Source organism: Macadamia integrifolia, chromosome 13 (assembly GCF_013358625.1).
Source record: "Macadamia integrifolia cultivar HAES 741 chromosome 13, SCU_Mint_v3, whole genome shotgun sequence".
NCBI classification, from domain to species: domain Eukaryota; kingdom Viridiplantae; phylum Streptophyta; class Magnoliopsida; order Proteales; family Proteaceae; genus Macadamia; species Macadamia integrifolia.
The window spans coordinates 3,187,254-3,201,415 of NC_056569.1; the positions used below are offsets into that span (position 1 = coordinate 3,187,254).

At 38.5% G+C, this 14,162-nt stretch overlaps 2 protein-coding genes across 9 annotated transcripts in view; both read right to left on the reverse strand.

The window, feature by feature from the left end:
* LOC122058829 (solanesyl-diphosphate synthase 1, mitochondrial-like) overlaps positions 1-3,442 on the reverse strand; it is an 11,266-nt gene extending 7,824 nt beyond the window's left edge. Inside the window, exons 1-5 of one of the 7 annotated variants that reach the window (XM_042621520.1) lie at positions 3,091-3,224; positions 1,325-1,420; positions 1,103-1,218; positions 267-347; positions 103-190 (exon numbers count right to left, since the gene is read on the reverse strand). In XM_042621520.1, coding sequence (XP_042477454.1) covers positions 103-190; positions 267-347; positions 1,103-1,119 — 186 coding nt within the window. In that variant the 5' untranslated portion in view covers positions 1,120-1,218; positions 1,325-1,420; positions 3,091-3,224. The other 6 variants (XM_042621521.1, XM_042621517.1, XM_042621519.1 and 3 more) reach the window with 6 other exon arrangements.
* Positions 3,443-5,241: 1,799 nt separating this feature from the next.
* The window catches only part of LOC122058936, a 23,812-nt gene continuing 14,891 nt past the window's right edge, over positions 5,242-14,162 (reverse strand). Inside the window, exons 7-8 of one of the 2 annotated variants that reach the window (XM_042621651.1) lie at positions 10,119-10,211; positions 5,242-5,590 (exon numbers count right to left, since the gene is read on the reverse strand). In XM_042621651.1, the coding sequence (XP_042477585.1) occupies positions 10,140-10,211 (72 nt within the window). In that variant the 3' untranslated portion in view covers positions 5,242-5,590; positions 10,119-10,139. Of the gene's footprint in view, positions 5,877-10,118; positions 10,212-14,162 lie in introns of both variants that reach the window. The other variant, XM_042621650.1, reaches the window with a different exon arrangement.

Consider the following 14,162-nt stretch of genomic DNA (forward strand, 5'->3'; position numbering starts at 1 on the left):
GGGGGGTGGGGGGGTTGTGGGATGGGGGGTTGGGGGGAACAACCTCTTGGACAGGAAATTGGTTCACCAAGTTAATCTATCAGTAGTATTATTAGCTCTCACTGTGGGACGGAATCTCTTTCCTTCCACCCCCATTTTGAAGAAGTACTCAGCAGCTGAGGCAAGCTTAGGGACCTGCAAGAAATCAAGTCTAATTTTTTATTACATCTTTTATGCCCAACATAAGATCAATAAGTTGCCAGTTTGGCGAAGGATAGACCCAATACCTCGGCAACCACCATCGCCCGCAGCCTATTAGCAAGAATTGACAGTTCTTCTGCAACAAGGGAAAATGGATCCACTTGTTCCTGACATACACCAAATCATGTATCTCAATAACATGGATAAAGGAAAGATGTGAGAATAAAGGTTATAAATCGAAAAAAAATAAAAAACCCTATGTTTTACCTATCAAGAAAAAAAAAAAAAAAAAAAAAAAAAACAGGTTATAAATCGCAATAAAAGCCAGTGAACCAATAGTAGCAAACAGTTGAAATCTCATATGCAATTTTAATTGCAACTCAACTCCTCGACAGTAACCCCAGGGCTGAAAACATCCTATTCAGCTTGTGACTGACGATCAATAAGGGGCCTGACCTTGGAACTGCATGCTTCCATCCATGATAATATTAGATAGATAAGTCACTGAACATTACCTTTGGACATACAGATTATTCAAGCAAATTACAAAAACCATTATTATGGGCAATAGCATCTTAGGAACCACATCATTATTATTAAAACTGGAGCAGAGGCAAAACCATCGGGGCCCAGCAGTTTCATACTCCAACCGCCCCATTGTCATAATTCGAACCATGATGGGACTAGAAATTAACCATTGGGAAAATTTTGCATAATATAAGTGATGGCAAGAGCATGGATGAGAGCCAGATAGATGACCTAAACCAGACCATTTATAAGGCTTTTGTAGGTTTCTTGATGCAAGTTTCTGTTCCTCCAAAGAAAAATTTATACATCAGGTGATTAAAATAGCCAATCCATATAGAATTCATCAATGGTAAGTACTAGAGATAGTTTTGTAGTAGCCATAGCTCCACCCAACCTGTGGCGTTTACACATGTCTAGTGAAGGGTGCTTTGTAATTTTCCTAGTGCATCAACAATACCAAGACACACTTTAGTGTCCACATGTTACACCACATGGAGTGACCTGAAATGACTGCAAAAGCAACTGCCATTTACACACTTCATTGACCAGATAAAGTATACAACACTGGAACAAAACATCAAAAACCAATTGAGGGGATCTAAGAAATAAGGCTGACCTCAATAATGGAGCTCCTCTCATTATGAACTTGATAACTGATGCCATGGATGGCATGCGAACCCAAACAATTTGTTTCTTGGTAACCCCAAACCTACTATCCAGGGGAACAATAACATATGTGTCATCAACATATGAGTTGAAATGCTCAAAAACAAAAGTAATGATGCAGCAGTGTTATAGATAGTGGCAGATGTGGAAAACTTCTGCCACCTAAAAGTATGTAGCTCAAGGAGGCACAACTTTAAATGAATAAAGGAACTTTTTTCCTGGACAGGAATGCTACCCATAGGTAAGCAACTAAACTGTTCACCTGGTCAAACACTTCAGGGAATAATAGATCTCTCAATCGGATCCACTAATACAACACTTTGAATCCAAGATAGACCCGCCAATTGTAACAAAAGGAACTTCTATTCATAATACAATGACCCGACACTCTGTGAACAGTAAATTATTCCAGCATGAAACTAACAAGCGTTGTTGAAACCATGCCTGAACAAAATACATGATCTACTGTTATTGAAGGCTCTCTATGTTACCAACAACATACATGATCAAATTTCTAATCATCTCTGCATTGGCTTCACAAAAGGCAATATAGTGCTCCACAAATAGGAAGTGAGATACCTTCACCCTCTCTCCTCACCCAAAAACCCTATGACTTAAAGACTCGAAACATAGCACCAACCCAAAATTAAACCAGGAGGTCCAGGACTCAAAAAATTAATTCCCAAGTGAACAAAAAACACTTAATATCACTTAAAACTGAAAACTTGCAAAACTGGACAAACTATTAATTATAATAATTGAACTCCTTATTAATAGTAAAACAAGATAATAAATTCATAAATACTAATACGAGTAAAATATAATTTACTATAAAATGCAATAATTACAATGTTGAACCCCGAAGCCGAAATAAAATCATTTGCCATGTTTTGGCATGAACAGAAAACCCATGAACAAAACCTTAGAATACGAAAGCCTTAGTTGTTCTGAGTTCTAAAATCACTTTTCTAATTGGACAGGGTTCATAAGAAAGATACAAGATTTCGGTTTGGATCCTCAGAAATCGAAATATTACGGGTTTCAACTGAAATTAGACCGAAACTCCACATGTTTCAGCTGGCCATTTTACTGTCGCTCCATTCTATAAAGGCCAATGTAGTTGACCAAATCACCTTCTGTATCATGACTGAGTATTTATCTTTGTAGGCAACAGCCCCGACACAAAGCGAACTAACACGTTTTTTGTATAGGAAGTCACCACGGTAGGATGAAGAATAATCCAACCAAGCAAAATACAGCGAAGACTTTCATGGCTCGAAATGGAAATATTCCATGATAAGAAAAGGCCAGTTTTTTGCAACCTATCCCCAACAAAATGAAAACTTGAATTCGCCAACTACTAAACAAAATGCAATCTTTCGGACAAAAATCTGGAAAGGTCAACCTAAAGAATAGGAGAAAAAAAAACTGAAGAATACGTCCATTTCAAATCCATCCACCGTATAGGCCATCAAAACAACCAAAATTTGAATCAAAATCCAAACACAATTTTAAAAAGGAAAAAAAAAATTAGATCAGCGGTAAAACACAATGTAGGAGTTAAAAAGCTAAACTCAGCAGCAACAGAGAGCCACAAAATCTTCAACCTAAGCCCTTCTTCTTCCACATCCCAAACGCAATACTTACCCAATGCGAATCCAATTTCATTAACAAATACATAACATTCCATAAGATTGGAGCTTCTTGGAGACTTACCCTATCAGTAGAAGGAATAGAAGAACAGTTATTGGAGAGAAACGGTAGATGGCCTGGTTGACAACGGACGATACTTCGACAGTGTTTCAAGCTGCCCCTCGAAAACCTATAAATGAACCTAGAAACCATCTCCGATATAGTAGTACAAACAAATCAAATAAGTACACGAAAGTGAGGAAACTTGAACAAGAAGCGTTAATGGCTATCCGACCAGAATGGCAGCTATGACTTTTATGAGAGATCAAGAGGAATACATGAAGTGGGGTAAAGAAGAAAATACTATCTAGTATGCCACGTAGCAAGAGTATCTACCTTCAGATCCTCGGTTTGGAAGAATGATTATGGAATCTTAGGAGGTCCGGAAGACGGATCAAAATCCTCTGTTTTTCTCATTCATGTTTTTCCTTGTTTTGCTACCTGCAGAACGTGACACGTGGATAACAAGGAGACCAACGATCAAGATTGGGTAAGAATTATTACATCCGGTGTGTTGGTTTTAAAGTTGTCAACGTGTCGCGTTCTACAGGTAGCAAAACAAGGAAAAACAAGGATAAGAAAAACAGAGGATTATTTTCCCCAGAAGACTCACCAACTTCACAACCTAAAGTGGCATTTAGGGTTGTGAATGGGACCACTAATTGGTCTGTTGACTCTGTTCTACGTCTAATCATTAGAGGAGAGGTGTCAAAGGTTTGATTAAGTTTCGGTCAGGTTGAATTGATTTTAATCTAAGAATGAAATCAATCTAGTAAGAAACTTCAGTCTTTGATCGATTTTAATTTCAATTCCGTTTGATTTCAATTTATTTCAATTTTCAGCATCGGATTAGTGCTAATTTAATTCGATTTATTATAGGATTTGAATCATAATGAAATCTTTTATTCATAACCCGTAGTGACGAAAGATTTGATGAAACACTTTAAATTTGTGATTAAATCATAATTTATTATGATAAGAAAAAGATAACTAATATTGAAACCAATGAATAACTAATTACTAAGAAGATAACTAATATTAAAATCACAAAATGAACTCTATTATTCAATCATTTATTTAATTATCCAACTTTTAATTCTTTTTTTTTTCTTTTCTCATTAAAAAAAAAAACAACTAATTTTGCATAGTGAATAAGGAAATTAATGGAAGCATTCTTATAATTTACAAATTAATTTTTATATTTATAACCTTATATTCATTGATTTGTAACAATTCCCTTTAAAACAAAAAATATTCTCACTAATATTATTAATCCACCAATTTATAATCTCATTGTCATTTTTTTATTCAGTTTCGTTCGATTTGATTATTATCAACTGAATTTGAAACCGCTATCCCATAGGTTCAGCACCCCTATCCTAACATCTCTCCTTATTCCCCACCATTTACCTCTCGCCAGCTTCCCTCCCCACCCTATCCTACATCGACACGTGTCCACAAACTATTGCATGGTAGCCACATGTCGATCAAGTTGACAAATGGTCTTTTAATGAAAATCGTTTGGATCGGTTTCATCAATCCATTACCGTTTGATACCGCTCCAGATCGGCATCGGCCGATTCCAATTCTTGAAATACTGATTGATTAGGAACACGAAAGAAACAATTACATACGATTTACTCTCTTGGGCCAAAAATACTCATGTTAAAATGGACCATTGAGCTCACATGCTTTATATTATTTTTTTTTAGATTTTTGTCTAATTTTATCATAAATTATAAAATTAAAATTGCCTTCACCACAAACCCAATGGAAAACACAATTAACGAGCAACGAACTTGATACGAGTCATAAACTCAGACATCTTAAGCTCAACTCCCACTAAACACCTTGAGCCACTCATACAAGAATGTTTAATGCCGTTATGGGGCCAAAGGCCTAGATACCGTTTTTAGCAAAAAAAAAAAAAAGCAAAAAGGAAAATTAATTGACTGGTGTTTTGATCTTCGGCCTGATTAAAAGCTGGACCAATTAGGAATCGAAATCGGATCATCCCATAATTAATTGCCCAAGCCCAAGTACAGAAGGCGCAAGGCAGAGCTTCTACAACTACAGCAGCTTGGAGAGAGTAGTCTGGTTACCAAACACACCCCCAGGGACCCAAAAAACAAAAATACAAAACAAAAAACAAAAAAACACAAAAAGAAGCCTAAAGAGGAGAACCACAAGTCATAAATATTGAGTTACGATACAGCCTTGGTCAAGAGAATGATCTGGAAATAGACACAAACTCCACTGAACTAATCTAAATCTAAAATATATTAAAACAAAATTAGAGTTCATTTACAGCTATAGCCCTTCAGAAAACAATTTCTGGTAGACCAGTGAAATCCACACCACTATAGTCAGCAAACCCATCACAAATACATTTTCTCAGAAGAATGACCTGAATACCTCTTCCAAAGGCTGAAGCTGCTCTACTTCTCCAAGTACCAAAATTGGACTCTTTGACAGTTGATGGATAACTGACAATGTTTATTTATTTCTCCTTAACCACTACCACCTGCTGCCAACCACTGATTATAATCTCAACAGCTCTAGATTATTGGCTGAGAATAATGCAGAAAAATCACCAATCCTAAAAGATAAGGGAAAAAATAGAGAAAGCAAAAGAATTCTTCATTCCATTCTAAATTAAAGGTTGGTTGAAAAGCATCCAACATATTTAGCTTCTACATTTAATATAACAGGCTTCTACTGTTCGATGCAGGAGGAAGCGGCAATAGTGAATGTCGTCCCACTGTGAAATCTGACTACTTCCTTGCACCACAAAATGTGAATTTCAATGCCTGTTAACATTTGAGAGGGGAAAAAACAAGGATTATGATCCTGGTTGTGGATCATGGGTTATAGCATGATTACGGAAACAGCTGCAAACGAATGAATAGTAGACGAAATTCATTTCAGAAAGCCAAATGATAAATTTAGAATTTTAAACAATATCTAGGGGAAGTGTGCCTGTCCAGGAATGACTCCTATGATTGCGCGAAACCCAATCACCCCACCCCACCCCACCCCACCCCACCCCACCCCACCCCACCCCCTTTTTGGTTCAATCTATGAGGGGAGGAGCAGGGAGATCATTTTATCGGGAGGAGAGAAAGAGACACAAGGGTACAGCATGGGAACCATGCTACCGGACAGGAAACTTTCTTCCTAATATCTAATAAGGCAAGGGAAAAAAATCTGCCACCACAGTACCACATCATGATCCTAAAAGCTTGGCATCACACCTCCCACCTTTCAACCACGTCAAATGCTATTGATTTGACAGGCTCACATTGTCTTAATAGATTAGAGTCCCCCCTTGATAAGCCATCTTTTGAATTCGGTTGCATATTTCAACCAGAACGCCCCCAAAATATAGGCATTCCAACTTTATTTTTCAGGAGCTCCTATCTAACAATTGAGCTCATTTCCCAACCTCTATAAAGATAAAAGGGAATGTCAAATTGGTCCAACATTTCAACCATGACTAGATGATGTTGTGGACATGTCGACCAAATCATTGAGGCACAAAGCCAGGACTTCCAAGTCATGGGGTACACAGCATGATAGAGTTCACTCTCGTAACATAAAGCTAAAAATGTGCTTTGGATAAAACCAGCACTAAAATCACCCTAAAAAAAAAAAAAAAAAAAAGTAATCACAAAACGGAACATCAAAAAAAGAAAAGGGAGAGAATAGGGGAATGGGAATACATATCCACCATCACAAACAACACGGGAAGTTGTTTTGATTCATTTCAGAAGCCAAGATTTTCCCCAGTTTTCAGAAAATGCTATGACAATAAGCAAACTACACACATTCTTTCCATCCTAGTGAATTTACAGACTAGTTCAGCTCATTTGTTGACCATTTAGGACCGGATGATGCTAAACTTACCCTATTGATATCATGAAGATCAAGTGATTTTGGAAATTTCACACTGCATGCATAACTAGTAAAACTACTGTGGAGGTAGACCATGGGTGGAGACCTGGACTCATTTGGAAGGTGCACAGCCACAGATGGTAATGACCTATTGCACAGGTAATCAACACAACTATAGTTCACTAGATTTCCAAGCACTCCACATCTTCTAAGGTGTGTAAAAAAATCAGCTCTCTTACAATTCACTGCTCATGGAATCCCACCCCTCCAGCTGTCTTGAAGCTTAATGTTAGTAGGAGATTCCCCGTACAGGAATTATTTGAGCTTTCTGGGGACCACAAATGATATATTGTGTTAGTTCATTCAGGCATGACGGATTCCATTAAAAGTGCGAGCTACAACCACACATCTTTGGCAGCCTTCTCATGACTATTACTTGGATCATCAGTTGGTCATTGAATGTGATGCAACTTTACCAATTGGAGGTACATGCACCTGATTAGGCTAACATGGGTGGTAAATGATTGAGTTTTCATGTAAAATTGGCATGTAACCAATCTAGACTATGCCCTACCTATTGGTTAGTGCATGGACGCTTCCATGGGTGAACAGACCACAGTAACACTTACCTAACTATAAAAGAAGGGATAAGTAATATGGTCAAAGGTTTCTCTACGACCGACTCCACCACTTCTGTGGTTGACACTGCCTCTAGGTGACTTCTTTCCATTTTCTGGGTGGGGGCAGGGGTGGTGTGGTGGCTCCTGCTGCCACGGGGCAGTGGCAGTGGCAGTGCTGCTGGCCGGTGGCAGTGGTTGCCGCTGCTGAGGCATTTCAGGGTGTATCAACTAGTCTCGACATTTCTCGGTCGATACAGCTCAATACGAACCAAGACCTTTTTCTTGTTTCATACTATACCATATCCCATGGCACCTTGTCGAAAGGCTCAATCTTGACATGTACCTTCCTGATACAGTCGAAACATATTGAGACTTCATACCATGGACAGAAGTGTACTGGAGTTAACCAAAGTCTGAATTTCTATCTTTCTGTCCTCAAGTGAATATTACATTGATCCTGACAGAAGAGGAAGTTGAAGTAAGTCAGCTGACTTAATAAGACTTTTAGAACCATCACTGATGTAGACAGATTCTTGGGCCTTTAATACATCTGCAAGAATCACAGGGAGTCTGGCCCATAAGCCACTTAAGTGGCCAGAACCATGGGCCATGTGGCCAACCAGCCACGGATGGGCCAGCCCATGTGGGGTTGGGTGTTTTTGGCTCACCCAAAGCCAAATTGTAGGGATGGAATAGCTTGGGCAACAAGCTATCTTTCGGTTATTTTGTTTCCTAATTTAATTACGGTCTTTATGTACTTAGACAAGATGTTACTTTGACTTGAGTTTTTTAGGGAACAAGCTCAATTTTCCTTGTAAGAGGCTTCTAGTTCTAGTTTCTTACCCTTTTTATTATTTATATTTTCTGTTTTAAAAAGTTCTGTACTATATGTAATAGGAACCATAAAGAGTCTCCCCACCAATTTATTGAATGAAAGAAAGCTTGCTTGTGCAAAGCAAAACCTGTGAGATGCAGTGAGGTGAGACCTTGGGTGAAATACCCTAGACTGAGAGTCTCCTATCCTTCTTCCTCTTCTCCAATCGATACCCTGTTTTCCCCCTACTGAGTTTTACTTTTCTGATCAACTGAGTCCAATTGAGACCCCTAGTGAAGCTGCTGAACATCACTGATATCTCCATCGATTAGTACCCAGTTTCTGCTTCCATTGTTGTTGAATAAAGGAGGCATTCCATCACCTGCGGTTCCCATTCATGAGGGTTTCTTGCTGAAACCTTCAAGGCTGTATATTTCACCAGTCCTTGGGCTGTTGGGACTGATATTTAGAGGATCCATTCCCCACCTGACGACCCCCACTTGATGGTGATTTGCGCCAATTCTGAGGCCAGGTGCGTATGATCCCAGAAATCTCCCTATTTGAGCCCTGAATCAAGAATCGATTAAACAGATTGGTCAATCAGTTTGGTCTGATATTTTATGGGTTGATTCCTTCCACCAAGGCTCCTATTCGATGGTTATCTCATTCCCATTCATCCACTGTTTGCTGTAGTTCTTGAATTCAGATTGCTCTCAGGTTTCTTGAGACGAAAGAACAAGAGAGAGAGAGACTCAAACCTGCAAGAGAAAGGAGGACGAGAGAGAGAGAGAGAGAGAGAGAGAGAGAGATTGCAAGAGTGGGAGCAAAAGGGAGATTTGTGATTCGGTCAAAAATAGAACCCACACCTCCTATTTATACATTCACATATAGAAGCCCTAATGCAAGAAAAAAAGACGAAGATAGAGATTCGGGTCGATCCATCGGGTAGGGTCTACACACCCTCACCCCCTTACGAGACAAGACCAGTGATGGGCTCCGGGCTCCGGGCTCCGGGCTTCGGGCTTGGGCCGATCTGCTACCATCACAGACGGACAAACCTCACAAAATTTCTCCTTTGGGTCACCACCAAAATATGTTGGAGTGGGGCAATCTTCAAAATGGGTACCATAACACCAAAATCTTGAACCTTAGTTCTGCCTGTAATTGGATTTATATGGTTGCCGTTTAATGTGTTCTTTGGCTGGGATTATTCACCACCATTGTTAGGTACTGTTAGGGTTTATAAGGATTGATTTAACCAACTGTTTATTAAATATTCATATACTGTTGTCAAGTCTGAAAACAGTACCTATTCTGGGCTACATCTGTGATCCTACCAGAGGTTAGATTAATTGAAACCTAACTTTACATTAATCACCTTCTGGCACCACTGATAAATACTTACAAGAACACATTACCAACTTCTAATTAATTTCTCCATTCAAACCTTTTTCTGTCTAAAGCACAATCCAGAAACTCTCATTACCTCAGCATAAGTGATATCAGAGAAAAAACTACAATATACGTGCATCGTAAATAGAGGAGTTATACATTAATCTGCAAGTGCCATGGACCAGGTGAATGTTCTCTAATATGGTCCATCTTTTACAATTTTTGTAGGAAATATACGTTAAAGTAGGACATAAATCTTATTTCAAAGCTCAAACTACTGATGAATTAAATTATGACCCAATCAAATTTGACCTACTGAAATCTAGAAATACCTTTGTCCTGGAGATCCAATCTTAGTGATGTCCGTGGCCTTTGCTTACTGAGCGGCGTGCCACGAGCTTTTGACCAGGAGTACGGTGATCATCCTGTAAGAAGAAACTTTTGTTAATTAACTTGTACCACAAGTTGCAGATGTTATCTAACATGAGACATTTATGAAGACTAAAACAAAGGAATATAGAAGAAAATAACATGACATGGTAAGCATCCAAATTGTCTATAAAGCCCAACAAATCAGGGAACCTAGTATCAGTCAACTCATGACATCTATCCATGTGGCCGACATTCCTCCACATAACTACTTTAGCATTGAGAATGGTAAGAAACAGCTGGAAAGCCAACAATGCCAATTGACTTAGTGGCTGAACTTTTGAGGGAAATCAAATAGTCAATGACATAGTGGCCCACTCGGTTGAGGTCGGCCATGAAATTTCAGATGTAGGGTTAAAATCCACAGGGTCTCCATCCAATGGCTGCAGTGGAGTATTAGACAGATCAGCCTCTCATGTGGCTGAAATAGGTGATCCATGTATACAAATACTTGAAGGCATAGTTTTCAAAGCATCACCTAGGCATCCAAGTGGTTTTTCCAGGGCTGGGTGGTGCTCCGCTTTATGTTAACTTAGTAACTCAGGTGCCTTAGGACCACCCTGGGTGCTGCCTATGGCGCCTTGGAATGCCTAGGTCCAAAGGTGGATTTTATTTTTAACTTATATTAATATGATTGTTTTTCATAAAACTTATATTAATATGATGCTTTTTAGAGGGCGGACCTCAATGTAATGGTAAGATTGCTCCATTGTGACCTAGTGGTTGCGGGTTTGAATCGAGAAACAGGCTCTCCACGAAGTGGGGGTAAGGATGCATACATTATGACCCTCCCCAGACTTCGCAATGGCGGGTGCCTCATGATCTGGGTACACCCTTTTTTTAATTTATATGATGCCTTTGTAGATTTTTATTGGACAATGTATAAAGTTTTGATACACTATCATGCATAGAATCATTAATGTCTTTATAAAAATAAAATTGATACCCTTTTTAGCACTTGGATTGGATTGCATACATTATTAAGATAAACTGCCTGCACATGCACTCGTCATCATAATTCATACATGTGTCTTGAAAAAAAAAACACACACACCAACATAAGGAAAGGAAAACATAGACGAAGAGACAAAGAAGAAACATCTGGAAGAAGGGGAGGAGGAGAAAGGGAAGTGATGCAGTTGGCCGATTGATTTAATTCCTTTACTTATTTCCATTTTAGAATTAGAAACAATAGAAACTGAATTAGAGTTGATTTTTGATTTATTTGAGTGAGATTTTGTTTCTATCTTTAGATTTAGGTGCAAGTTTATTCAATTTCAAAATAGGAAACTAGGTTATTGTTTTTGTCTTTAAATAGTGTTATTGTACATTTGTACCCAACGATGGGACTTGGATTGAATGAAATTGAAAGAATGTCTGGATGAAACCATGACCGCCATGCATGCTTCTCTCCTTTTCCCTCTCTGAAATTCTCTCATCTCTTCCCTTCCATTCACCAACTCCCTCTTTATCTCTTCCTCTTCATTCTTGTTATTTTCTGGTTTTCTTCTCAGCACATCTATTTCTAATCGGGTGGATCGACCTCTCCCTCACCTTTGACCTTCTAGGACTGAAACTCCGGTCGTGGATTCCCTATCCTTGGGAGACTCAAACCTTTGAGAGGGGGCTTCAAAATCCTTCACAGCTGTGAGAGCCAACACATCCAACTAACTGCAATAGCATCTACCGCCAGTTCTTGACTCAGATCTTCTAAATATTGACTGTTGGGCTGGCTGCTGTTCCAAGCCGTTAGCTGTGGAAGACGAGAGATCCTCGTGCTGCGACTCTTCCCCATAAACTTCAGATCAATCTGAGGCCAAACCAGTGAATTCTCCCTATTGAAGATTTGCTGGCCTTCCGCCTGGAGTTCTGTCGAGAGGAAGAAGGGTTCTTTACCTATTACTTTATGGTTTTAACTTTTGATTATTACTAATAAGCCCCTGATCCTTAAGTTCTTTTATCAAATTCCCCCTTCTATTATTAGTTTTCAGAATTACCTTTATTTAAAACTTTAAATCAACATTTAATTATATTTACCCCAATCTTCTTTAATTTTCAGATTACCCCCATTCTTTTAAAGTTGTAATTCCAGTAATGTCCCATCTACTATTTGTTCACTCTTAAGGACCTGTTTGCTTTGGATATTACGGACTTGCCACCAATCCTTTGAATTTGATCTATCTATCATTCTTGTGGGCACATAAGCGATTCAATTCTGAATTTGGAACCCGGATCCGCATCAGGAGGAAGAGAAACTCGAAGGAGCTTGATGCCAACACAGATGTCTGCCATTGCTAACACCAACGCTAATGCCGATACGGATGTCGCTGCCACCTTCCTCCTCCTCCTCGGTTCCGAACCCCCCTAATTTTCCCCACTCACCTCTTCTTCTCGGCTCAAACCCCCCTAATTTTTCCCCTCAGCTTCTTCTTTCTTTATCTCTTCTTCTCTTCCCCTCCTCCTCCTCCTCCTCCTCTGGCCTATTACTTTCTTCTGGTCCTGAATTCTAGAGCTAACAGGTGCTATCTCTTCAATTCTTCCTTACATTCTTTTTCTTCTACTTCTGATTTTTATATTCTCTTCTCCTACACATCAAATTAAATTTAGTATTCAGTTTGTTTCCTGCTGAATATGGTTTCTGGAAACAAATCTAAGATTCAGAGTTCTACTTGAATCGTATCTGAACTGCTTCTTAGATCTGATCATCAAAAATACAGAATAAAAAAGTTAGTCCTTGGCTATGTGAATTTCAAATTCTGTGAAGTGCTAGTTCGACTGGTCCTAGGCAACTATCGCCTTATATTTTGGCATTTATTTATGCCAAATATCATTTTAAGTAAATGTTCATTATAGTCTGTCATTATAAGTTTGTGGCTGATTTGTAGTGGTGCGTCAAGTTGACAGCCGGCACTTATTATAATTAGCCATAACCAGTCAATCTTTTTGCATTGATCCTCATGCTCGTCCTTCCTTGGAATCTCTATGTAGTTGATAAGGTTTTGGATGTTGTTGTTGTTATTCATTTACTTAAGATATTATGCATAAATAAGCAAATACCCCCTAATTAATCTAATAAAAATAGTTTAAAAATCATCAAATTTTAAAAGGATAAAAAGTCAACCCTCCAGTTCAAGAACAAAAACTAGATTTTTAGTTGTAGGAGCAATTTTCAACTTTCAAATGTTGGGATTTTTCTCAATTATGAAAATTTCATAAATCTTATAATGGTAAAACATTGCTAAAAACCAAAAGTCCAGTAAAATAATCTTTTCTTTTGATGCCCATAAAATTATTTTCATTCAGACGATTTTAATAGCATTCGCACTTTAAAATAAATTTGAACGAAACATAACTTTGTCATTACAACTCAGATTTAAGTAATCTTCGACTTGTTGGAAAGTTGATTCTGTGTTATACCTAGTACAAAAAGTCTTATGTAAAAATTAATTCATTTGACTAGTCTAACTCATTATAGAACAAGAGCATTTCTCTAAATGTTGATTTTTTATGACATGATATGGCTTAATGTTGATTTTTATAATGCTTAGGCTGGCAACCATGCTTGCAACCATTTTCCACAGTCATATTTCTTACAAGCAAAATACATGACTTATCATATAGGTAGAGTGCGGCATGTATAACATGCCAAGAATATTATGCAGAAAATAGGGAATCTACCCAAGCTCTGCTAGGTCAGCCTCCCACAAACAGATTACATAAGTCGGCGGCTAACCCATGAACCAAATCGCATATAGAGCACCAATTAAATTGTTGGGAGATTTTGGCTGAGTAGTTCCCTCCCCCCCCCCCCCCCCGCCGGGGCCTTTCTGGTTCTGTATCCCCTGCCTTCTCCCTCTTCCCTCTTGGTCTCTTGTCTCCTCTTTTCGTGTTAATATTTATTATTCATCCAAAAAATAAAAATAAAATTGTTGGGCAATTGCTCCAAC